General features: G+C 40.7%; 4 protein-coding genes and 1 pseudogene across 6 annotated transcripts; 1 reads left to right on the forward strand and 4 right to left on the reverse strand.

The window, feature by feature from the left end:
* Nucleotides 1-1,241: 1,241 nt before the first annotated feature.
* Nucleotides 1,242-2,814, reverse strand: LOC144529100 (forkhead box protein H1). The gene is made up of 3 exons (XM_078268050.1): nucleotides 2,568-2,814; nucleotides 2,388-2,483; nucleotides 1,242-2,293 (listed from the first exon to the last, which is right to left on the reverse strand). The coding sequence occupies exons 1-3, from the start codon at nucleotides 2,721-2,723 to the stop codon at nucleotides 1,652-1,654; spliced, it is 894 nt and encodes a 297-aa protein (XP_078124176.1). The 5' UTR covers nucleotides 2,724-2,814; the 3' UTR covers nucleotides 1,242-1,651.
* A 1,188-nt stretch (nucleotides 2,815-4,002) lies between these two features.
* LOC144529302 (uncharacterized) lies at nucleotides 4,003-7,329 on the forward strand. The gene is made up of 4 exons (XM_078268311.1): nucleotides 4,003-4,024; nucleotides 6,180-6,367; nucleotides 6,490-6,585; nucleotides 6,688-7,329. The coding sequence occupies exons 1-4, from the start codon at nucleotides 4,003-4,005 to the stop codon at nucleotides 7,327-7,329; spliced, it is 948 nt and encodes a 315-aa protein (XP_078124437.1).
* Nucleotides 7,330-8,832: 1,503 nt separating this feature from the next.
* LOC144529303 (uncharacterized) lies at nucleotides 8,833-9,934 on the reverse strand. Its single transcript, XM_078268312.1, has 3 exons — nucleotides 9,924-9,934; nucleotides 9,578-9,594; nucleotides 8,833-9,467 (listed from the first exon to the last, which is right to left on the reverse strand). Exons 1-3 carry the CDS (start codon nucleotides 9,932-9,934, stop codon nucleotides 8,833-8,835), a joined length of 663 nt encoding a protein of 220 aa, XP_078124438.1.
* Nucleotides 9,935-12,011: 2,077 nt separating this feature from the next.
* On the reverse strand, nucleotides 12,012-14,622 carry LOC144529306 (uncharacterized; annotated as a pseudogene).
* Nucleotides 14,623-15,466: 844 nt separating this feature from the next.
* LOC144528596 (catenin beta-1-like) lies at nucleotides 15,467-25,557 on the reverse strand. 3 transcript variants are annotated; one of them, XM_078267276.1, is made up of 17 exons: nucleotides 25,412-25,557; nucleotides 24,357-24,406; nucleotides 23,521-23,730; nucleotides 23,106-23,356; nucleotides 22,732-22,970; nucleotides 20,231-20,432; nucleotides 19,619-19,763; nucleotides 19,378-19,481; nucleotides 18,898-19,032; nucleotides 18,550-18,753; nucleotides 18,256-18,414; nucleotides 18,033-18,152; nucleotides 17,680-17,830; nucleotides 17,468-17,589; nucleotides 17,124-17,184; nucleotides 16,514-16,709; nucleotides 15,467-16,418 (listed from the first exon to the last, which is right to left on the reverse strand). In XM_078267276.1, exons 2-16 carry the CDS (start codon nucleotides 24,367-24,369, stop codon nucleotides 16,519-16,521), a joined length of 2,307 nt encoding a protein of 768 aa, XP_078123402.1. In that variant the 5' UTR covers nucleotides 24,370-24,406; nucleotides 25,412-25,557; the 3' UTR covers nucleotides 15,467-16,418; nucleotides 16,514-16,518. The 3 variants fall into 3 exon arrangements, with proteins under 3 accessions (XP_078123402.1, XP_078123403.1, XP_078123404.1); XM_078267277.1 differs by having other exon boundaries at nucleotides 25,403-25,557; XM_078267278.1 differs by lacking the exon at nucleotides 24,357-24,406.
* Nucleotides 25,558-26,857: the final 1,300 nt, after the last annotated feature.

Below are 26,857 nucleotides of genomic sequence, written 5' to 3' on the forward strand. Positions count from 1 at the left end.
CTCGTCTCATGACAGACTTCTTTCAGTTTTTCTTCGACTGCAAGACTCACATGCTCTGATGTTATCTGTGAGAAATTCCTGACATTGATAAGGGCTGTCAAGTAGGGAGACACACATAATGAAAAATAATGGATTTAAAAGAACTATTTTATGCGGGGGCTTATGGTTTAAATCTATTGCCTTCAAGCCTTAGACGAATCTAATGTTTGATTTCTATGCTTGGAAAAAGAAATTTGGACCAACTTTTGTGAACCTGTGATTTGATTTTGCTGGAAAATTCTGAATGTAGGTGTCTAAAACTGTGCATTCTTTAGTCTGATAGGATTTTTCTTCTTGTGTTCCTGGATATAAACATCTCAGGGAATCTTTGGCACTTGCACACTATTTACAGTATTCCTTACCTCTTGTTACTAAGCCTGTTTGTGAAGATCAAATGTATTGTGCTGAGTCAGTGGGTCATAAATGAACACCTGTATTGTCTGTGTTCATGACATCCTAGTGACCTGACAGCAAGCATGTGATGAAGAGTGAGACAGTAATGCTTGGCCGCCAATTCTTTTGTCTACTTGATTTGTACTATGAAGGTGTCAGTACAATCCGTAAAGAGCAACGGTGCAAGAAAGTTAATGTAGGGTTGTTTTTTTTCCACAATCCTTGACTCTGGGCCTTTGTCTCCTCAATAAATCCCATGTGGCTGGTCAACTAATGTGACTCCACCCCTCAACCCAAGAGTATTTGATGAAAACATTCTGCTTGCCTTCCCAAAATTCATATTACGCAATTGCTACCTCCTATTATAATTAGTACTAACTCACTGAGTTGTACCAAAGATGTTCATACGGACTATGTAGGTCATGGTTCATACGGACTACGTGGGTCATGGTTCAGACAATGTACATTGCCGCAAAGCTGTTCTGCAAATAGAAAAGCAAACAGATTTCATCCTTTACATATTTGCTCACCTTAAGCTTGCCACGGTGGTCAGTCAACCCAGTATAATGTCAAGGACTAAATATGGTGACTGCAGCATCAGGGAACAGGGTTGAAAGTTCAAGTGTTAAAATTTAACATCTGCACTTGGCATGCATGGTTGGACTGCATAGTTAACCTTGGCATACACCATTAGCTGTTGTAGTGTCTTTACACTAACCCTAGGCATGGCAGGAGGAATACAAAAGTATAACTATAAAAAGACTAACACTGATCATGTTCAACAAAAACTTAAGTACCAGGATGCAGAAGAAACACCTTTAATCGTTCTGTGTTTGATACGAGGGAGTGTGTTGACATTATTTCAAGCTAAACTTCGAAATACTATGTTGCCCTTGTGGTCACATGCTGACCTCAAAACACAAAATAAACAATGTTAAAAAAAAAAAAATAATTATAAAATGTCCCTGGAAACAGTATTACACAACGTAAATCAAGCAGAGCTTCAGGAGATTTCATCCTTGAGTTTCTTTACCAACAAAACACAGCCACAAATAAAAGAAGTATAGATATATGACACAATGAGAAACACATGGGGACCTACTAATGGGCCTTGTGTCCTTTGAATGCGTCCGATTTTAAAGTCTCTCTGAAGTGTACGGTCCCCTTCAAAAAAACGTATAACATATAAAAGTGCAATTCGGAAGTAGAAAAAATACCTTTACAAACGAAAACGGAAAGCATCATGGGTAAATGCGGGTACAGGGTAAGTGATGTAACTGCTGTGTGGGCTGGTGGAATAAGGAGCAGCACTGGCTCTTGTGTAGACAGGGAATGAGGGATCAGAGCACACATCCATCCTGATGGGCTGAGCAGCTGCATTAGCAGTGAGTCCATGGTGTGTGCTGCCCCCTGTTGAGCAGATGGGGGAACTTCCAGCTGAAGCTTGAAGGAGGAGAAGCTCCTCAGAGTCCCAGCTGAAGCTCCTCTTTGTCCCAACTCGTCTGTGTGTGGACCGAGGCTGCTGCTCCACTCTGACCCGCACACTGGACAGAGGAGACGCTCTGGAGGCCCGAGCAGAGGGACCGTCTCTCTTCAGGAGGGATTCAATGGAGAAAGGACTGCTGAACTTCACCTCACATCTGATCTGAACAGCTGTGCAGGCTGCAGGTTCAGGAGAGTGGAGAGCTGAGCAGTGCTGGGGTGGTCTGCTCACGTTCTCCGTTTCCACTTTGCAGGCCAACTCGGGGAAGAGCTGCAGGATTCCTTTGAAGTGACGACGCACCATCTTTGCTGTGATCTGACTGGGATCCAGTTTCCAGTAGTTTCTCTTACTGTGCAGAGAATCTGGGACCACTGGAGTCTGAAACACAACACAGGGTTTTTAGATACAGGTTAATTTCTTCCTTTAGTAAAACAATGTGTCCATTTGAAATAATTTTTAAATAAAAAAATACCTTGACAAAACATTTGTTGTTGGATAAACAGACTCTGACGTTGTTCTCCACATATCTTCTGTCTTCACAAATTAGTGGTGCCAGCTTGTCCATCAACTACAAAACATCCAAGTTGAAATTAGGTTTTAAAATGACAATTGTGTTTCAAGACAGTTATGGCAAATGTCTTGACTCACTTACCTGAATAAAAGTGAGCATCTTGCCTGGAGCGTTTTGGAGGACGACAGCGATCTTAGCCAGGAAGGTAGTGCTCTTACTGAACACACCTCGCTGAGAGCTGCTGGCTGGAACAAAGAGAGGCAGCTGAGCTCCAAACTTCTCACTCCTGTTCTGCATCTTGTTTCTTGAAGAATCAAGAGGAGTCAGGTCTTCACACAGAGTATTGTGATCACAACCTCACTGAGAGCAGATGTGGACCTGAAGAGGTCAGCTCTGGATATAAGTCCTGTCGGGACAATAGGACATAAAAGCGTGTGCACTGCAGGTTAATGAGGGCCTTTGATAAGTAGATGAGCCATTACTGCTGAAGGTGGAGCCAGTGATCACAATAATAGTCTTACAAAAAGGTCATCAGCATGTCTATATGGATGATTTGAGAGTATGATCTGTCTGATTTTCAAACTTTATATCAAAACCTTAAGGTAACAGAAGTCTAACATTGCATACATATTAATTTCATGTATTAATTAGAACCTGTTTTCAGACTTCATCTAAAGTAACTGATACAAAATACATGTATTAAACTGGAAGCTTTTGTCCAAAGCAATGTATGAATTAAATACAATCCAAGCCACATTAAAACAAAGTACTGTACAAACAGTATATAAGTATTGTCAACTTTTGAAGCTTAATACAATTCAAACTAATTATAAAAACCTGACATGTAAAATGATTAACATCAATAACTTATCAGTTTCAGAGCGTATTTCGGTAGTTAACTTTGGAATAATCTTAAGAGTGAACTCACTAGTGAAATGCGTAGTGATCACATTGAAGTTGTTTTCACAGTGGAGCAGCAGACAAACTTCAGCTGATTCTCAACTGTCTGCAGGTGTGTGTTGTTCCTCCTTCAACCTGGGATACGGTTGACATTTTACCTTTAGTAATTATTACATAACCAAGATTCCAACTTACGTGTTCAACCTTATTTCTCAAGAGACGACATAAAGATGTTGCATTTCATCCTTTCAAAGCCTGGTCTGATACTACACAATACACAGCTGAGTGACGCTGACATTCCAATGAGCAATCTAATCACGTTCCAGCAGTTTGCACATCACTCCTTTTAAAGTCAAACCTATCGTCCTTTGTCCCATATAATGACAAAGGTAATTTACATGAGTGATCCTCGTTCAAATGCAACAATACATTACCTGTGCTGAATGCTTTAAAAACAAGTTTAGGACTGGACTCTGACTCTCTCTCTGTTTCCATTTTGACCAAACACTAGACCAGCTGATTTCACTTGTCTTTGATTGAAGCTGTGTTACTCAGCTGCTCTGGGATCTGTTCCAAGAAGTAGTTTAGTGAGGCGTCTAGATAACAAGGGGTTCCAGGACAATTGTCAGATAGCTCTAAGAAGTTTGAATAAAATTGTCACTATACATTAGGAATCATGACTCACCCAGACCACCCAGGTAATTCACAGGCAAGGACCATACCATCAACTAAGATGCAAAGAAAGGATTGATTAAATATGAAACGTGCGAGTAGTGAGTGATAGCTGGGAATGGCTGCAGTGTGGCCCCCAGGGGACACTATAGACCTTTTTCATGGCAGACATGTTGTCATGTCATAGTAGGAAAAGCACAGGTGTATTCAAAACCATTAATGATGGCTGCATTCCACTTAGAATAGGCACTGGTATTGTGCATGCTGACTCACTGAAATAGCTTACTGGGACACTTGATGGAATTGAGCCATCGTTAAGGTTATCAATTTCAGCTGTGCTTTTTCTACTATGACAAGTCAAAAAAATGTCTGCTGTGAAAAAGGTCCATGAGAGATGATAGAGGAGAGACAGAAAAGAGAGACAGAGGGTGAGAAACGGAAAGCGAGAACGAACAGGTGTGTAGGACAGGAAGGTGTTTATAGACGTAGAACAAGATTGAGGTGGGTTTGAGGTGTGGTCCTGCTCCTGAATGTTCGTTATTATCCCCCTCATATATTACAATACGACATGCCTCGTGTAAATCAAAGTGAATCAGCAGTAAAGCCGCAATCTAGTACAATAAAATAAGACCACCACAGATCAAATCATCTCCCAACTTGATTCTAATTATTCCAATTTTTTGACATTTTAAGAGCTAGTTATTCATCTAATAATGAAGAGTTGGGCATTTTCTTTCCAGAGCAACCAACTCAGTGGTGTGGCAGGACACATCATAATCTTGTATTGGTAATAAATACAGTGCATGTCTAATATACGTTGGGAAACAATATATATTAAATAATACAAAATATAAAACATTTCAATCCATTTAGTGGTTACAATGAGTATGTTTGCCATATTTCATGTAGAAAAAGAAACGAAAAGGATTACACTATTATCTTGAAACCATAAAATGCACACAGTGTACTTTAAAACATGTTTACTGTGCGTTAGTGAAATACTCCGGTTGTCTGTTCGGTCAGTTGAACCGAATGTGAATGAAGCTTAGATGAGGTGTAAATCATTGGAATGTGACCAAAGATTTGCATCCTGCTCAAATCCATTGTGTTTGATGTATTCAGCCATTTAAACTGTTACATTCCAGTGCCTATTACAGCCTTTGTCCGTGAGAGTGATTCACTTGTTTGTGAAAGGGCACAGTAGTTGAATCTACTAAATATGCATTATGTATTCTTTCAATCATCTCTGTACACAATATTAGAGAAAGATAAAATATTGCCTGATAAATTAAAAACTTTGTCTAAGAATACTAGCTTTGACTGATCTTAGTGTGTTCTTGTTTTTTTTTAAAGGGCAACAATAGACTGTGTAAGAGCTAATATTTGGGAAAAAAAGAGTGCACATCTTGCCAGTATCCCTAATCACCTTAACCTGTCTGAAACTAATTACAAAAGGAATAGAAATTCTCAAAAAAGGATGCTGATTTGTCTGTACACATGACACGTGCTACTGAGGCCCAGTCTGTCTGTGATCTGTGATGTGAGTCTGTTTGAAGTCCTCATAATTTTGACTCTTCATAACACCAACATTAAACTTCTTAAACACCTTATCAGCCCTTCAGCTGGATTCAAGAAATCTTTTAGTATTTAAACATTGCCTTTCCATACTCTTCTGTATAGAATAAAGAGGTTGATTTCTATATATACAACATATAGAAATCTACCTGTATAGAATGAGAGAATTGGAAAAGAGCCTTCTTCACAACATGTCCACTGGCAGCCACCTCAGGGTGAGTTCAACACTAACTGTCTGTGACACTGTAATGGACTGAACCAAAAGAGATCAGCACCTTGATGTGACGCGTGTTTAAATATCAGTAAATGACACCTTTTAAAATATCATTTTTAGGGAGTAATTGGTAAAAAATCTTTCCTAAGGTGAACAAAGTCTCAGAACATCCATATAGACATGCTGATAAATGTTATGGAAATACACTTTTTCTGTGATCACTGGCTCCACCTCCAGCAGTAATGGCTCATCTACTTACCAAAAACCCTCATTAACCTGCAGTGCACACCCTTTCATGTCCTATTGTCCCGACAGGACTTATATCCAGAGCTGACCTCTTCAGGTCCACATCTGCTCTCAGTGAGGTTGTGATCACAATACTCTGTGTGAAGACCTGACTCCTCTTGATTCTTCAAGAAACAAGATGCAGAACAGGAGTGAGAAGTTTGGAGCTCAGCTGCCTCTCTTTGTTCCAGCCAGCAGCTCTCAGCGAGGTGTGTTCAGTAAGAGCACCACCTACCTGGCTAAGATCGCTGTCGTCCTCCAAAACGCTCCAGGCAAGATGCTCACTTTTATTCAGGTAAGAAAGAGTCAAGTTGTTTTCAAGGACTATGATTAACACAAATGTCATATTGCATGAAACATTTTTCAAAAATATTAAAAAAAAACATTTTGTTTAATTTCAATTTGAATGTTTTGTAGATGATGGACAGACTGGCACCATTCATTCCTGAAGACAGAAAATCTGTTGAGAACAACATCAGAGTTTGTTTATCAACCAACAAATGTTTTGTCAAGGTAGGTTTCTATTTTAAAATTTTTATATTTCAAATGAACCCATTCATTGTTTTATTATATCAACTTAACCTCTGTTTCTAAAAACCCTGTGTTGTGTTTCAGACTCCAGTGGTCCCAGATTCTCTGCACAGTAAGAGAAACTACTGGAAACTGGATCCCAGTCAGATCACAGCAAAGATGGTGCGTCGTCACTTCAAAGGAATCCTGCAGCTCTTCCCCGAGTTGGCCTGCAAAGTGGAAACGGAGAACGTGAGCAGACCACCCCAGCACTGCTCAGCTCTCCACTCTCCTGAACCTGCAGCCTGCACAGCTGTTCAGATCAGATGTGAGGTGAAGTTCAGCAGTCCTTTCTCCATTGAATCCCTCCTGAAGAGAGACGGTCCCTCTGCTCGGGCCTCCAGAGCGTCTCCTCTGTCCAGTGTGCGGGTCAGAGTGGAGCAGCAGCCTCGGTCCACACACAGACGAGTTGGGACAAAGAGGAGCTTCAGCTGGGACTCTGAGGAGCTTCTCCTCCTTCAAGCTTCAGCTGGAAGTTCCCCCATCTGCTCAACAGGGGGCAGCACACACCATGGACTCACTGCTAATGCAGCTGCTCAGCCCATCAGGATGGATGTGTGCTCTGATCCCTCATTCCCTGTCTACACAAGAGCCAGTGCTGCTCCTTATTCCACCAGCCCACACAGCAGTTACATCACTTACCCTGTACCCGCATTTACCCATGATGCTCTCCGTTTCTGGTTGTAATGTGTTTCGTACCTGACATACCAGCTTTCTGCAGCACTTTTCAATAAAATATAAAAACAAATAATTTTTGTGTAGTTATTTTTTTCCAATTTTCCAACATTTAAACAAACACTTGATAAAAAGTGATGCAAATAAATCATTCATTTCAGAGGAAAACAACAATAAAATGCATTATCACTGATCACATTTATACAATTCAAAAAAGATGTTAAAACTGAATTTTTGGTACATTTGTAAAAAAGATTCTGATAAAATGATTGTCATTACCACACAAAAGTTGATTTTATACTAAGGATAATAAGCAAAAGTAAACTACGGTAAATATGATTATTATTTACCTCTGCCTATTCATGTCCACATTCAGGAGGCCAAAGCAAGCCTTTCAAAATAATAACTGAATGTATTGAAACAAACTCTCCCTAATGTGTGTAATCATTAAGAAGAAAAGTACATATTTCATAGGAAACCCGTAGGTCTAAGTGGAAATGTTTGCACTTCACTACATTCCAGTTCATTTTAGTTTTAGAGGAAACTTAATACATATTTATTAGATGCAAAAACAGTTTGTCCCTCCACAAAGAAATCCCCATCAGAGACAACAGCTGTAATAAATAAGGTGACAAGGGTGGTTGAGAGTGATTAAACAAGAACAATGATGCTTTTAAGTGGAAAGCTTTTGGCAACATTCCAGCTATTTTCACCTTATCTGAGGTCCACTGTGTCATTCAGTGGAGTGACCAGACGGCAAGATCATTTCACTGATACACAACAAACATTATGTTGTGTGGATCTTTGCTACTTTATACTTCTACTCCACGGCATTTTAGAGGGAAATATTTGCCTTTTTACCCCACAGCTATGTTGTAAAGCATGTTGGATACCTGTTGGTTGCTGCAAAGCGTGATTGATTGATTGAATTACAAGTCAAGCAGTGTACATATAGTACTCACTATCAGTGAGTGTATGCTATATTTTGAATATTTTAACAGCTTTACCTTGCTGTCAAACAGCCCTGTTTAAGTTTACATGGCGGGAGCTGAAGCCGTTATCTACTGTATGTTCTTGTCAAAGCCACCAGACTCCATTGACAAAAACATCTATTTTATCTTGCAGAACATGGGAGTTGCTGGTTAGTTTGGACAGTTTCTAACCCTTTTAAAAAATTATATATTTTTTTAGGTGGGCCTTTTTTTAGGTGGCTAAAATACATTTAGCTACTGCCCCCATCCACAACAGTACATTGCTTAGCTTCGGTGCCTGTCATTCTGCCTGTTTCTCCAAACTAGGGACGTGCCAACCGCCATCTGGGTAATACACTGACTATGTATAAGTAAAGATAAGTAAAAATCCTCTTAAATTACTAATATTAATACTTGTACTGAAAACAACCAAAAGCTTCATTTGGTTTTACATTTTGTTATAAAACATGGTTCATCGCAGGAATGAATAAACTTGTACAATAACATGTGCTGCAGAAAGCTGGTATGTCAGGTACGAAACAAATTACAACCAGAAACGGAGAGCATCATGGGTAAATGCGGGTACAGGGTAAGTGATGTAACTGCTGTGTGGGCTGGTGGAATAAGGAGCAGCACTGGCTCTTGTGTAGACAGGGAATGAGGGATCAGAGCACACATCCATCCTGATGGGCTGAGCAGCTGCATTAGCAGTGAGTCCATGGTGTGTGCTGCCCCCTGTTGAGCAGATGGGGGAACTTCCAGCTGAAGCTTGAAGGAGGAGAAGCTCCTCAGAGTCCCAGCTGAAGCTCCTCTTTGTCCCAACTCGTCTGTGTGTGGACCGAGGCTGCTGCTCCACTCTGACCCGCACACTGGACAGAGGAGACGCTCTGGAGGCCCGAGCAGAGGGACCGTCTCTCTTCAGGAGGGATTCAATGGAGAAAGGACTGCTGAACTTCACCTCACATCTGATCTGAACAGCTGTGCAGGCTGCAGGTTCAGGAGAGTGGAGAGCTGAGCAGTGCTGGGGTGGTCTGCTCACGTTCTCCGTTTCCACTTTGCAGGCCAACTCGGGGAAGAGCTGCAGGATTCCTTTGAAGTGACGACGCACCATCTTTGCTGTGATCTGACTGGGATCCAGTTTCCAGTAGTTTCTCTTACTGTGCAGAGAATCTGGGACCACTGGAGTCTGAAACACAACACAGGGTTTTTTAGAGGTTAAGTTCCTCCTTTAAAAAAAATGTATTAATGGGTTCATTTGAAATATTAAAAGTTTCGAAATAGAAACTTACCTTGACCAGTGGCGCAACTACCCAGTGTCAGAGGGGTATGCAGCGACAATTTTGCAAAATTAAAAAAAATGCCGGACATCGTCATGTATGGGCTTTAAATAATAAAGGTTTATTTTAAAGTATATCAGCGATGTTAATGGTTGCACGGTTGCCCTTGGCAACCAAATTGTGACAATTGGCAACCTAATCATCACCCCTGGTTGATGTGATTTGAGTGGTGGTGGCTTTCCATCTCTGTCTGCACTATTTCTACCCCCAAAAAGGACACAGTGAATAGGTTAGTCAACAAAACTTCAAACCATACTGGAAATTTAGTTTTGTGTGGCCTAACTAATAGAACTCCTACCTGATGGTCATCACGTCGTCACTTCAAAGGAATCCTGCAGCTCTTCCCCGAGTTGGCCTGCAAAGTGGAAACGGAGAACGTGAGCAGACCACCCCCAGCACTGCTCAGCTCTCCACTCTCCTGAACCTGCAGCCTGCACAGCTGTTCAGATCAGATGTGAGGTGAAGTTCAGCAGTCCTTTCTCCATTGAATCCCTCCTGAAGAGAGACGGTCCCTCTGCTCGGGCCTCCAGAGCGTCTCCTCTGTCCAGTGTGCGGGTCAGAGTGGAGCAGCAGCCTCGGTCCACACACAGACGAGTTGGGACAAAGAGGAGCTTCAGCTGGGACTCTGAGGAGCTTCTCCTCCTTCAAGCTTCAGCTGGAAGCTCCCCCATCTGCTCAACAGGGGGCAGCACACACCATGGACTCACTGCTAATGCAGCTGCTCAGCCCATCAGGATGGATGTGTGCTCTGATCCCTCATTCCCTGTCTACACAAGAGCCAGTGCTGCTCCTTATTCCACCAGCCCACACAGCAGTTACATCACTTACCCTGTACCCGCATTTACCCATGATGCTCTCCGTTTCTGGTTGTAATGTGTTTCGTACCTGACATACCAGCTTTCTGCAGCACTTTTCAATAAAATATAAAAACAAATAATTTTTTGTGTAGTTATTTTTTTTCCAATTTTCCAACATTTAAACAAACACTTGATAAAAAGTGATGCAAATAAATCATTCATTGCCAGAGGAAAACAACAATAAAATGCATTATCACTGATCACATTTATACAATTCAAAAAAGATGTTAAAACTGAATTTTTTGGTACATTTGTAAAAAAGATTCTGATAAAATGATTGTCATTACCACACAAAAGTTGATTTTATACTAAGGATAATAAGCAAAAGTAAACTACGGTAAATATGATTATTATTTACCTCTGCCTATTCATGTCCACATTCAGGAGGCCAAAGCAAGCCTTTCAAAATAATAACTGAATGTATTGAAACAAACTCTCCCTAATGTGTGTAATCATTAAGAAGAAAAGTACATATTTCATAGGAAACCCGTAGGTCTAAGTGGAAATGTTTGCACTTCACTACATTCCAGTTCATTTTAGTTTTAGAGGAAACTTAATACATATTTATTAGATGCAAAAACAGTTTGTCCCTCCACAAAGAAATCCCCATCAGAGACAACAGCTGTAATAAATAAGGTGACAAGGGTGGTTGAGAGTGATTAAACAAGAACAATGATGCTTTTAAGTGGAAAGCTTTTTGGCAACATTCCAGCTATTTTCACCTTATCTGAGGTCCACTGTGTCATTCAGTGGAGTGACCAGACGGCAAGATCATTTCACTGATACACAACAAACATTATGTTGTGTGGATCTTTGCTACTTTTATACTTCTACTCCACGGCATTTTAGAGGGAAATATTTGCCTTTTTACCCCACAGCTATGTTGTAAAGCATGTTGGATACCTGTTGGTTGCTGCAAAGCGTGATTGATTGATTGAATTACAAGTCAAGCAGTGTACATATAGTACTCACTATCAGTGAGTGTATGCTATATTTTGAATATTTTAACAGCTTTACCTTGCTGTCAAACAGCCCTGTTTAAGTTTACATGGCGGGAGCTGAAGCCGTTATCTACTGTATGTTCTTGTCAAAGCCACCAGACTCCATTGACAAAAAACATCTATTTTTATCTTGCAGAACATGGGAGTTGCTGGTTAGTTTGGACAGTTTCTAACCCTTTTAAAAAATTATATATTTTTTTAGGTGGGCCTTTTTTTAGGTGGCTAAAATACATTTAGCTACTGCCCCCATCCACAACAGTACATTGCTTAGCTTCGGTGCCTGTCATTCTGCCTGTTTCTCCAAACTAGGGACGTGCCAACCGCCATCTAGGTAATACACTGACTATGTATAAGTAAAGATAAGTAAAAAATCCTCTTAAATTACTAATATTAATACTTGTACTGAAAAACAACCAAAAGCTTCATTTGGTTTTACATTTTGTTATAAAACATGGTTCATCGCAGGAATGAATAAACTTGTACAATAACATGTGCTGCAGAAAGCTGGTATGTCAGGTACGAAACAAATTACAACCAGAAACGGAGAGCATCATGGGTAAATGCGGGTACAGGGTAAGTGATGTAACTGCTGTGTGGGCTGGTGGAATAAGGAGCAGCACTGGCTCTTGTGTAGACAGGGAATGAGGGATCAGAGCACACATCCATCCTGATGGGCTGAGCAGCTGCATTAGCAGTGAGTCCATGGTGTGTGCTGCCCCCTGTTGAGCAGATGGGGGAACTTCCAGCTGAAGCTTGAAGGAGGAGAAGCTCCTCAGAGTCCCAGCTGAAGCTCCTCTTTGTCCCAACTCGTCTGTGTGTGGACCGAGGCTGCTGCTCCACTCTGACCCGCACACTGGACAGAGGAGACGCTCTGGAGGCCCGAGCAGAGGGACCGTCTCTCTTCAGGAGGGATTCAATGGAGAAAGGACTGCTGAACTTCACCTCACATCTGATCTGAACAGCTGTGCAGGCTGCAGGTTCAGGAGAGTGGAGAGCTGAGCAGTGCTGGGGTGGTCTGCTCACGTTCTCCGTTTCCACTTTGCAGGCCAACTCGGGAAGAGCTGCAGGATTCCTTTGAAGTGACGACGCACCATCTTTGCTGTGATCTGACTGGGATCCAGTTTCCAGTAGTTTCTCTTACTGTGCAGAGAATCTGGGACCACTGGAGTCTGAAACACAACACAGGGTTTTTAGAGGTTAAGTTCCTCCTTTAAAAAAAATGTATTAATGGGTTCATTTGAAATATTAAAAGTTTCGAAATAGAAACTTACCTTGACCAGTGGCGCAACTACCCAGTGTCAGAGGGGTATGCAGCGACAATTTTGCCCCCCCCATTTAAAAAAAATGCCGGACATCGTCATGTATGGGCTTTAAATAATAAAGGTTTATTTTAAAGTATATCAGCGATGTTAATGGTTGCACGGTTGCCCTTGGCAACCAAATTGTGACAATTGGCAACCTAATCATCACCCCTGGTTGATGTGATTTGAGTGGTGGTGGCTTTCCATCTCTGTCTGCACTATTTCTACCCCCAAAAAGGACACAGTGAATAGGTTAGTCAACAAAACTTCAAACCATACTGGAAATTTAGTTTTGTGTGGCCTAACTAATAGAACTCCTACCTGATGTCATCACTGGTCCCATCTCTACGTGATGCTATCGCCGACCTCATGTCTGTATCATTGACTCCTTGCCTGTGTTCTTCTCCACTAAGACATCTTGTCAAACAAACATTATGTAATAGATTTTTCATTAGTTTTTCCATATCAATAATATTAAGAAATTAATCTGTTGGTATCAAGTGGCTCCCCCTACACTTCCACCTAATGTTAGACCTACCTGTTGCCTTCCCCTGTCTTTCCTGATCCACCATCCTCACACCTGAATGAAATGAACTCACTGTTAAATATAGCAGCCTAAATTCAATTCTTAAATCAGCCTAGTGATGACATCAGATAAGACAACTATGATGCAGTAAGGTTGTGCTGCTGTTGAAATTACATTCACATTTTGTAATTTGTATTTTAAATATTTATATTTTTTTTCATATTTATTTATTTTTCTTCTTGTCATTTATTGTGCATGGGATTGGTACCATAGGGTTTAACCAAAATCTAAATGTAGCTATCAGCAACATTGGTTTGCATCAAGTTAGCAAACACTAGCCAGTCTGTTAACATGGATATTTGCAAGCCTCCAAGTTTGGTAGCAAATCTAAAACAGTATAGTTATGTACAATAGTTATGTTTTCCAGATTATTGTCATTTATTGTACCTTATATTTATCATTTTTCAGCTAAGCAACCTCGGTTTTGCATATTGTAAGCTAGCCGTCAACCCCCATTTGGCTGCTACATTCCCAGTGTTAGCAAACACTAGCTAGTCTGTTAACATATATTATGTTAATATTTGCGAGCCTCCCAGCACAGATGTCACACTTTAAATCCTACCTGTTGCCTCTCACCATCCACTTATTTAACTGCTGTCGCATCCCTGGACATTTCATCTCCGTTTCCCTCTTTCTTTTTCTATTTTCAGCCCCAACAGCTGTTTTGCTTTGCTCTTTTTCCATAGACAACTCACTACTCGTACCTGCTCACTCAGCGCTCACAGCTTTTTTAATTTATTTTTTTAACCATCTGACCTTGACAAAACATTTGTTGGTTGATAATCAAACTATTGTTCTCAACAGATTTTCTGTCTTCAGGGATTATTCTGTTGTATACAACTACAAAACATCAGGTTGAAATAAAGTGTTTTTGAAATGTGTTCTTTGCAAAATGAGATTTTTGTTAAACATAGTCCTTGAAAACCACTTCACTCTTTACCTGAATAAAAGTGAGCATCTTGCCCGGTGCGTTTTGGTGGAGTACAGCGATCTTAGCCAGGTAGGTGGTGCTCTTACTGAACACACCTCGCTGAGAGCTGCTGGCTGGAACAAAGAGAGGCAGCTGAGCGCCAAACTTCTCACTCCTGCATCTTGTTTGTTGAAGAATCAGGAGTTCTTGAGCATGTTTTGGTTACTCTCACTCTTATACAAACACAAAAAAATATTTAAGCTCTGTAGCCATGACTCTTGCTCCCAACTATTTGGGGTTTTGGCAATCTGGATATTTGATTTTCTTATCTAACACACTCATCTTTACTTGAACAAGAATGTCAACTAAATGTCAAACATGTCAGCTCATTCAATGTCTGAATATATGTTATTTGTATTTTACCTTGAATAAATGTGAAAGCTTTTGAGAATGGAAAAGCTACAATGAGTCTATAAAGTGTTTTTAAGTATGCAAGTCAAGAACAAGTAATTTTAGGTTGCTTATCTCATATGCTGTTTGAATGTTTCTGAAATAAACCACTGCAAAAAACAGGAATGTTGACCAAAGTGACACCACAGCATTGAACCCATCTCCTGACTTACAACAATGCTGTTGTCCACACTTAACCAGAACAGTCTACACAACTGTCTATGACTGGAGATGCAACAATGTCTTGACTAGCATCCAGCTGAAATACAGACAAGACTGAGTTTGCCATTTGGCACATTGTACTTTGTATTTGAAATACAGACTGGTTCTTTGCGCTCACTAAACTGCTCTCAAATATCTTTTGGTATCATACAATGCAGATGAAATCCTCTTGGCACAATACCAAAGAAGCACTTCCATTGTACTTATTGGATGTTTCCTGGTTGCTTAATATGTCAGATGTTCCTTTTATGTCCGCAAAACAGTCTGTAACTGGCAAAGATACTGACTTTTAAGTTGAGTGTCAACCATGGACAAAAACATGAGATTGTTTTCTACTAAGAAATACCAATTGAATTTGGATTAGTTGAATTTATGTCAAGATACACAACTTGGTCATTTCACATGACAATTTATTTCCCCCCTCATATTGTAAAGCTTGAAAAACAGACCTGTCAATCAAAGAAGTAAACAACCACTACATCACGTGGAAGGACAGAAGACGCAGGACAGAGACTAAATGAAATAAAATGCCATTTTATTGTTCAGCCGTGTCATAACCTCGTCTCCAAAATAAGCACAGCAGGACTACAACTGGTTCATCAACCTAGCTACCCTTGATAGCAAATAAAACTGGGTTTCATTAGACCACCAATGATAGCATTAAAGACTTTTCTATCAGACATCCAATGATAGCATACAAAATAGTTGTTAACCTACCAGTGATACTGTATATAAAAACACTTGTCTCTAGATTTATCCCCAACCCACCCTCAATTTCACCCATCTCCCTCTTTAGAATATTTGTGACACTGAAATATTTTATGCTTGAACAAGCACATATTAAGAATGCATAATTCTCCATTTTTGAGATTATAAAAAAAAACTACACAATGTTACACTTTAAGTCAGAGTACAATTCAACTGATTAGTGTTCTACACATTCGGCCATAAACCAAAGGAACATTGTATAATATCACTATAACTTAACACTACATGTAATATACGTTGTATTTTTTTTTTTTTAAATTACAAATGATTAGCAGTGAAGAGAAAATGAAGATGGCTAGTGCGAAGGCAAGCTGGGTCAGTACCATAACAGAGAATGAGTAATACAAAAAGAAATAAAAAAATAGAATAAGAAAAATAGAAACAAATAACTGATAAGAATACAGGCAAGGCTAAAACATATGTGTTTCAAACTTTTGAGATCCACCTCATGTGCACTCATCCATATAGGTGACCTGCTCCAAGACCTCCATTGTGTGATTCCACATCTGATACTTTAACCCCTTCTTCCCCCCACCCCCCACTTCAACTTGCTTAAACATTCCCATGGCAACCATCTTCTTTGTTTTCTTGTGTCAGGCACTTTCCAAGACCTCTTATTACCATCAACAACTCTACAGGCCAATCATAATGCTGCTTTAGACAATACAGACCAATCACAATGCAGGTTCAGAATACAACTGCAAAAGAGAACAGGACAAAATGTTCAGTGTTGCTAGTTATATCAATATTGCTTTTACTTTGAACTTGCGCCGTCTGTTGACGTCGGTCTTACCAATCCTACAGGTCGGTGTCAAACCAGGCCAGCTGGTTGCTGTCCATCAGGTCTTGGGTGTGGCCAAGGTCTGGCAACGGATCAGTGTGGTGGCCCAGGTCGGGCAGAGTGTCAGCATGGTAGTCAGCACCTTCCATCATGGGGTCCAAAAGGGAGTCCTGGCCGTAGGCTGCTGGGTAGGCCCGGTAGGCTACATCTGGAAAGGCAAAAAAAATGTGTGTATTAAATTGGTGCAAAAGGTTCCAATGACACAGACACAAGGATGTATTTAGTTTTATTTTAAACAAATGCATAGCGCTCTGCGATCATTGCTGGGTGAAACAAAATGATATATCAGCCGGAAGAGGCAGAATGACACACAGTTAAGTTTCATCATATTCCATGAAATATAGTTTTTATGATCTCAACTGATGAGACAAAAGCCACTATGTAGAAATACAATTGTTCTGTTGACTCAAAATTCAGTTACAACATATTTTCTATCAATAGAAACCACAAAAGCAGATGCTTTTAAAGATCAAATTACATAAACCAGGATGGACCAAGGATTATGAAATAAAGAGGCAAGAAACAGATTAAGGATTTTATTAGAGATAATACTTGCACTTACCATCCTGCCTGTAAGCCAGAGGGTCTCCCTGAGCTCCCATATCCAGTCCCAGGTCTCCAGTCTATAAAAAGGCAAAAAAAAGGTAATGAGTAAAGCCTGACATTAGACAGCCTATGTAGAGGAGTGGATGTCTCAGTCCCCAATTCTATAGTACATTACTTATTGTGTACAGTATACACTATGACATAGACATTGCTGAGTGAGTGAATAAAAAAAAAAAATATATATATAAAAAAATATTTGGTCACTGTTTCAGTGTGAAGGCACAACATTCTCAAAACCTGCTAAAAAGTCTATGTTGTACCGGACTTTTTTCGTGTGTGCATGGATGCGCATGTGTGTACCTCATTCCAGGCCATGGGCTCAGTTCTGAACAAAGAGCTGGTCAGCTCCACTGACAGACGTTTCTTGTAGTCCTGGGGCTTGTCCTCAGACATGCGGAACAGGACAGCTGCAGCATAGGTTGCTACAAGAGACGATGCACAGCAACACAAGTCAGGTACACCGAGTGTACACAAGAACATTGACAATCAGAACTGTGTGCATGTATACTCACCAACGCCCTCATTACGGGAGTGCAGCAGCTCAGTGAGGGGTGCAGTGGCTCCTTCAGCTTCGATTGCCTCAGCAGCTTCTTTGTCCTGAGCCAGTTCACACAGCACACCTGCTGCCACACGCTGGATATTCTCCACTGGTGAATACAGCAACTGGAGACAGTGAATAGCAGAGAGAAAGATAAGATGTTTGATGAAGAGAGTTGAAATGCATGTAGTGGAACAAAAGCGAGGGAAAGAGGAGAATCAAAGTTGCTATTAACAGATTTTGTATTTCCAACACAAAATCATTTAATTGCTAAACATTTTTAACAAATACATTTTGTCTGTAATAAGATTGGGGGTTATATTTTACCTGGACAAAGAGTGGAATGGTGTTGAGCCCTCTGATGACAATTCTGTTGTGGACATCCCGGGCCAGGATGTGCAGAGCTCCTGTGCAGCCTTCCACAATTTCCTCCATACGCACACCTTCCTGTATGTGTAAGAGTGGGGGGAAAAAAGGCAAATTAAACACACACAAAACAATCTAAATGTTCAAATACAGAAAGCATGAGGTTCTTGGCTTGGTTACACACCACAAACTGCTGCTGGTTGCCCCCCATGCTGGTGCGCCTTTGGGTGTCCTGGTGAGCCCTGACAAGCAGTTGGACCAGTCGGGGGATGGCTCCCTGCTCCCGCAGAGCACTGTGGTTGGCTGGGCAAAGAGCCAGATTGCGGATCAGACCAACTGTGGCCTACATAGGGGGAAAATTAAATATATTTTAGTTAGTTAGAATTAAATTCTGGTAATCAATGTCAGTATGCGAGGTTGATCCAACAGTATGTTCTGGGAGACGTGTAGGTGCGGAGAAACTGAGAAGGCTAATGACCTTGATTAGTGGCCAGTGGGACGGAGGGTGCAGTAGCTTGACCACCACTGGCAGGCCGTAATGAAGGCGCACAGCATTCTGGGCCATCTCAGCATCCTGGTGGCGGGAGGTCAGGTGACGCAGGGCACAGACTGCTGGCTCTGTGATGTCCTCTCTGTCACCGGCCCTGAGCACGGTTCGTACCAGAGCCTCAATGCCGCCAACCTAACACGTGATGAGATCAATCAGTGGACTACATCTTGTTACATCATTACAAAAATAAGACTGCAGACAAATAATTTAAAACTAGAATACCCAATCTACACTCCAAAGAGATACGTAGTTATGTTCAAAAGGTAAAATACGTACCTGGCAGACCATGAGTTTGTTACTATAGTTGTTGCAGGTCAGGTTGGAGAGGATGCCAGCAGCACATGTCACTACATTGATGTCATCACTGCCCAGCAGCTGGACCAGGGTCCCCAGGAGACCCTCCATACCCTCCTGGAGAGAGCAGAGGACAGGTTCGAAGGGCCAAATGAAAACAATTGAGGGGCGATGACTGGATACATCCTAAATATATAGCATTTTGTTTTATCTAATACTTTATATTAAATGGGATTCTATAAGTGGGCAAGAAGGTTCCTGTATGTATGTGGTCATTCTGTACATCCATACCGAATGTAGTTGCCATACATAATATCAAAAAAACGGTGTTCCTTGTATTGTTGTGTTTTTTTTGTAACATGCTATGGACATTTAACACACCGTTTACTGAGCAACAGTTCTTAACATTGAACCTAGGGGCTCATAAGAAGCATTTGTGACTACTGAGAGTGTGTGTTGTACCTGTTTAGTGGCAGCATCTGAAAGATTCCTCAGAGTCCAGAGGCAGTTCTGGACCAGACGCTGGCTGTGGTCTGTCAGGTGAAGTCCCAAGGCCTGCATGCCTCCTACACACACAAGCCACAATTCAACAAACAATTCATTACATCAGAGGAATTGCACCCTAGTAGCAAACCACAACTAGAAACTAGAACATTTATCCATTTTACATAGTATTGTGTTTCCAGTCTATTTCTGTACATACCAGCCTCTACGATAGCAGGCTTGTTGCTTGAACAAACAGAGAGCACCTTGAGCACTCTGCTTGTGGTCCACAGCAGTTTCTCATATGTAAAGGTCCTCATGATGTTGACCAGGGCCTGGGGACCGCCGCTGGCCAGAATGATTAGCTAAAACAAAGACAGTTTTATGTTTATAAATGCTTCAAACTGCTGCCAGGCAAGTGGCATCAGCAGACCCTTCAGGGGCGTTTAAACCAGGATAGAATGAATCAGGGTTTCCGCCAGTGTATTACAGGCCCGCCAGGCCTAAGCATTGGTGATTTTTAAAACAAAAAAAACATTTTAAAGAGATTTCTTTTTTTTAAAATTTAAAATGTGTTTTACAAGTGGCAAACTAATTTCAGGATTAACTCAGTGTGTAGGTTATGTGCGTAACGTTAACGAGTGTGCGTTCCAAAGAAGCACGTGAATGTGTAATGATATGAAGTTAACAGTAACATTACAGCTGTGAATGAAGCAACACCTCCAAAAAGCCACTCGGCCACCAGGCCTAACAACTTTTCTGGCGGCAACCCTGAATGAATGCATGTGAATACATGCATACATTTATACGTATATCATTTATCTTCCAATACCTTGCTTTCCTGGTTGCCATATGCAAGGATCTGCAGGCAGTCCGTAGTGATTGCCAGGAACTTGACATTGGTGTTAGACAACAGGGCCACCATCTTCTGCAGTCCTCCAGCCAGGCGCACCGCCATCTTTGCCCCTTCCTGATGCAACAACAGGTTGTGGAGCGTGGTGATGGCGTAGAACAAAACACTGTCAACTGGCGAGCTGGAAGAAAATCCAAATAAAGAAAATGATCAGACACCAGTCCAAAACACGATTAAACTGAGCATTTAAGATACAAATAAACACAATTATCAAATAAATTATTTTATTTTGAAGCATGTGTGTTTTGGAGAGAACTAGTTAAATCCATCAGTCAGCTGGGGATGTGGGCACAGCAGTGTTGTTGGGATGAACTCACATTTTACATAAAGTGTTTGTGTGTAAAGTGCCCGGGAGAACGTTGTGTCCAGTGGCAATCTGGCAAAACCATGTTTTTGTTACTTTGGAGCACTGTTATAGTACGACAGTTTTCCGTACTACATATCTGCCCTTATAATACTGTACAAGGAACAATTAACATATTGACAACATTTTAAGGTTACTTAAAGCACAACAAAGAAACTTAAATCACTGCAAATTTAATGGAAACTATAAAGTGACTATATAACGTAAACCATCAGCATACCTTAAAAGATTACCATTTTTTCACTCAGGTAGGTAGATATTATAATCCAAATTGCTACCTTCAAATATATTTGGTGATCACCTGTTTGTACTTGAGAGCAGAGTATTTTGCTCTTTAGGAATATAGCTGGTTGGTGATGATCCGGAGTTGGGTATTTGAGGATATAGCCACCATTTGTCATAGTGCTTTTCTCACATCAAAGCAAAGTGTTGAATCTGTTTTACTTCACATTGTTAGTCTACTCCTTGCTAGTTTGTTGATTGTTTAAGATGGGCTTCTCTCTGTGCAGGTGGCGAACCAGGATAATGCTTGGTAAAAGCTTTAACACAGGTTGTCTTTATTTGCAGTTGACTCATTGTGTGCTAAATCATGATTTATAGGCTCATAGACGTTGCAGCACAGTACATTGTTGGATTTTTTAAACTGTGCCCAGCCTTCACCGGTAACATAAAGTTAGAAAAAGAGAAAAGGGAGCGTGTATGAGACACATTTTAGTTTATTTGTGCCATTGTCTTAAAAGCCTACACTACCGGTCAAAAGTTTGGGGTCACTTAGACATTTCCATTCCACTCCAGACAGAATACCAGCTGAGATCAGTTGCATTGTTTTTTTTGTTTTTTAACCAGGGCAGCAGTTTTCAGATTACATTATGTGCTTACATAATTGCAAAAGGGTTCTCCAATGTTTTCTCAGTTAGCCTTTTAAAATGATATCAGATTAGTAAACAGAATGTGCCTTTGGAACATTGGATGAATGGTTGCTGATAATGGGCAATGTAGATATTGCATTAAAGATCAGCCACTTCTTTCTACAACAGTCGAGAACCCTTTTGCAATTATGTAAGCACATAATGTAATCTGAAAACTGCTGCCCTGATTAAAAAAGCATGCAACTGATCTCAGCTGGTATTCTGTCTGTAATGGAAATTTCTAAGTGACCCCAAACTTTTGACCGGTAGTGTATGCGATTATTGAATATTGTAGCCTGCGGGACATAATCAAGCACACAAACAACATGTCTAGCCAATTAGTGGCCGATGGGACAGAGTCAATTGTCAAAGCCTGTAAAATAGTATTACTGCCTACCTTATGAACTACCATTCATTGATACATGTTGTATACCTTACAAGTGTAGAGTAAGAGCAGATTGAATTTAATTTGCTTATTATGAAGTTCTGCTCCTGTAGTAGTCACCCTATCGTTATTTGGCATTGTAGGGAGGCTCCACCTGACCAAACAATGGCAGCGGTGGCTGATCATGACTCAGCCAGCGCCACACCAGACCGCAGTGGCATTAAGCTGTACTAGGTTACCTTTATTAAATCGTCTGAAAATGACACCGGGCTGCTACAGCATAACCATACAGATCTCTACACACAGACTGGTCGGTTATAACTCAACATTTCTCTGTTCTCAGCTAAGATGGACGGCATAGCGCTGGAGTTTTTCAATAACGCTGCATAAATTAGCCAGAGGATATTTAGCTAGCAGCTTAATCCTGACAAAATACCACTGTGAATTTCAGCAATATTTGGGTCCAGCTCTAGAGGGTTGTGCATTGTTAGACACAAATGTGCATTTAAGTGTGTATGCACTTCACAACATACAATATTGTGAATGGGTTATACTTAGATTTTTAAAGAATTACATCTTGGGAGTTAATTTGTTCTAAATCATATCAATAATGCACATAATAGTATATCACAATTATCAGAAGGTACTCTTATGAATTCTGAGGTATTTTAGTCACCTACATGTATGAATATTGATTTTATGTAAAGTTTCTATCTTTATCAATCGTATTAACTGATACTGCACAATTCCTCCAGTTTCTTACCCCAACATCTTGACCAGGGCAGGAATGCCTCCAGACTTGAAGATTGCAAGGAGACCCTCACGATGGTGGGAAAGGTTGTGCAAGGTGCCAGCAGAGCAGCGAGCTGTCTCCACGTCACCAGTGTTCTGCATGGCACGAACAACGGCCGAAACCATTTGTGGGGAACGCATCAGGGCGTGGCGGGACGCCTCCTTCTTTGACAACTGATGCACCATTACAGCTGCTTTATTCACAACAACCTAGGACAGAGACAACGTTAGTTAAGGATGCATGATTTAGAATGGATGTAAACTGCATTGCTATAATAATTTACATGATACCACATGCTCCTCAGCAGGTACCATTTTGGCATTTGAGTGTATTAGTGCACATACCTGGTCCTCATCATTGAGCAGTTTGGTAAGCTCAGGGATGGCACGAGTGGCCAGCTCAGCATCATCTTGATAGTTAATGAGGTTGACCACAGCATGCTTCAGCATCTGAGAAGGCTCTGCCAGGCGCTGCACTGCTGTGGGTTGGGCAGCATCCAGCTGGGTAGGTGGGATCTGGATCCCCTCCTCCAAGGTCTCGGGGAACATGGCAGCACGCACACGCTGGGCCCGGGTCATGGCATACCCCTCAATGTCTGAAAATAATACAATATGACGATTAATATGAGATTGTAGAAATTTGTCAATCATCAGAGATTTATAGCATTTATGCTGTAGTAGCGATCCAAATGTTTTATATATACACAGTATCTATATTAAAAAAAATAAAATTAAAAAATAAAATCAGTATCTCGTATACCTGTGGGCTCAGGAGTGAAGGGCTGGTTGAACTCCCAGTCATAGAGAATTGGATCATCCTCCTCAGCATCAGGGTTCCCCTTGCCACTCAGAGATGGGGCTGTGGTGGTGACTCCAGACTGAATTCCTGAATCCAGGTAGGACTGCTGCTGCCACTGGGTCACTGCAGCCTTGCTGTCTCCCATTGCCATGTCCAACTCCATCAAATCAGCTACATAAAAAGTGAAAGAAATGTGAAACACAAGGAATGAGAGTAATCTGTACTTCACTTTAACTTAATTTCTCATTTTAAGCCAAGAAAAAATATTTAAGAGTGATCTTAAAAGGTTTCAGTAATCTTATAAGTAATATAACATTCCCAATCTTAAATCAATGCAAATAGGAGATGTAATCATTACAGAAGTGGTAGTTAGTTGTGTGGAGAATAAAGAAGGACACAAAGTGAGAGTGACAAAAACAAAGAATCCTGTTAAAGCAAATGGAAAATAAACGACAAGGAAAGATAAAGTGTGTGCTCCTCTATGGCTGATGATGCCCGAAGGTACTGATCATAAATTGAAGTATGTATAATCAAATTTCTCTTTCAAATCGCAAAGCACATTTCCCTGGAGTCGAACTCGTCGAGCTGTTACAAAAGACGAATTAGAATTACTTGGGATAATGTGACGTGCCCACCTAGCTCCCATTTTCCTTCATTTCCACAGCGCCAAGGATTATGGTATTTCACGTATTCATGTACAGTGAAACTCATGTATGGATATACAATCTAAAATATTGGGCTGCGTTCATGTTAACATACAACTACTTAAAATCAAAGTAAGTTTTTTTTATACTTACACTGGGTAGCCATTGTTCTTGTCTGCCCTCAGCCCGCACAGCAGATATGTCTGCGAAAAAGGAAACAAGTACACTGGGGGAAATAAGCCAACTCTCACTCAACCTTGAGTTCTTGTTTGCCAAAGCCAAACCTAATCGTAATGCTTATGCATTTCTCTTACGTGGTCTCAATAATAAAACCACTGTCTAACGTTAACCAGCTAGACGCTTGTTTGGCTTGCTAACGTAGCTATGAGGGGAAATGCCGAGCCTCCAACTCCAGCCGAGAGAGCAAAGCGGTGGGTATTTCCAGGCCAGCACGAACACAATTCACCATTCAGCGGCAAAGAACATCAAAGGCATATTTCTCCCCCTCCCCCTACCACGGCCAAGTTCCGACCTCGCAGCTTGGGTTTCCAATGAGAGAAACTACCCCCTCCGCCCCGCAATCACTTCCATGACTCCTCCTCTCATGGTGGGTCTAACTAAGAGCGTAACAAGCTACCTAATCAAAAATAAAAAATAAAAATAAAAAATAAAAATAATCTAACTGTACAGGTCGCATCAATCACCAAACATATTTTAAAGGACATTTACATCAAGACCGATGCATGTATTAGCCATCACTGCTAGCTAACAGGTTGGCTTAGCTTAACGTTACCTTGAAAGCTCGCTAAGCTAACCTAACGTTACCGTGCGTAGCTAACCCCTCCGCTAGTTAGCGAACATAAACAAACACAGTTTAGGGCTTTACTTACAAAGCCTATATAGTTGAGACTTGTCCTGAGACGCAACCACTACTCGATGTCATTATCGTTACAAATCAGTTCATTATTTGAATCGTGCTTTTCAAGCAAACCATCCACATTTTTGATTCTGGTTTGATTAGCTTAGCTAACCAGGACGTATGAAAAGTAGATCCAAACGCCACCGTACAAACCTGCCGTGCTTCCAGTCAAATCAGAAAACCCCACCGGAGCCCCCTCCCTAGCCAAAGATGATTTTCTTTGGTGAAGCAAACATTGACGCGCTGTAAATCCGTTATATAATAGCTGTAGTAAACATACAATATTTACCAGAGTCGAACGGCTCCTCCGTGTTTCTTATCAGGAAATATGTTCTCCTTTCTCTTGGCTGGAAATAGGAAAAGGGCTGCTAGGTGAACCACCCGTAGAAGTCCGAACCACACCCGCTGCTGCTCCGCTGAAGATGTTGCTTCCGCCTGTGCGATCGAACATCAAGATGGCGAGGGGAAAAAATACAGTATTCTGCCGCATTCGGAAAAATAGGGCGCCATTTAAAATAAAGTTTTAACATGTAAACAGTTTTTTTTTATTTTACAGCTATTGGTAGATATTGATATCCTTTTATGTTAAGAGAGGTCGGTCATTCCAGTTTTGCGTTTTTTCATCCACGTGAATAAAATGTTTGATACTTGCTGTAGTGAGGGCAAGGCGCATTCATTAGAATGGAATGTGATTCATGAGCTGCTGTGATATGATGGAGGGAGTCAATTAACATGCAGTTAACTCAGAAACACAAACATTTCCGCTAGCAGGACCATATCATTCATTCATTTATCTTATTAAATTAGGTCATAATTTGGCAAACATGAAAGGTGCTTGTCAACTATCTCTCTCATCCACGCTTCTCACACTTGTACACAGTTAAACTGGGACTGCAAAAGATAAACTGCGGTGATTAAAGGAAGAAAAAATCATACATATACCACAAAAATAAACCATGTGGGGGAGTTACTACTGAAACCCATAATCTGATCCCATGACACATTAAAAAACAAAACAAAAAAAACATTGATTGCAAGAAAAACATGCCACAATAACATGATGCCGTGCTGTGGGTTAAATGGCATTAAATGGCTTATTGTTTTTGTGTTAACATGCACTGCACAACTTGTGACAACATAACTAACTGATTGAAGGTGGACAGTAAAACTCAGACATACCCGGCTATATGTAGGCTTCTCTGTATGGCCGATGTAAAAGGCTTAAACACATAGTGTTTATTCTTGAAATTGTATAAAATGTCTTCTGCATGCATCTCCGTTTTGGGCAATTATTCATAGACTATCCCTACTAATAAAATGCACAAATGACGCCCTACAATCAAGTATTTTATTTTGTATATACTTCAGATCATAACTAATAACCTTGGTGCTTATGGAGAAGTTTCTTGCAAAACTTATAGGGAGATAAAATCCACTTAAATGCATCTAGTGTACTTGGCATTCAATACACACAAGAGTCTTAACAATTCCAGTTAAATGTTAGGAAAGCTCAAATTGACCTATTATTATAGCTATATAAAAATTGTTTTTATTGAAACGTGTCACACATAGTACCGTGCATGTTCATGTTTCTGACACGTGCCATAAAGCAGAAAAGGTCAAAGTCCAAAGTGTCATATAGTGTGATACTGCAAACTGATCATTTGTTATACCACATCAGGACTAACATCAAACCCTCGGAATAAAACTATATGTAGCTCATCCACTGTCTCCA

Source organism: Sander vitreus, chromosome 14 (assembly GCF_031162955.1).
Source record: "Sander vitreus isolate 19-12246 chromosome 14, sanVit1, whole genome shotgun sequence".
NCBI classification, from domain to species: domain Eukaryota; kingdom Metazoa; phylum Chordata; class Actinopteri; order Perciformes; family Percidae; genus Sander; species Sander vitreus.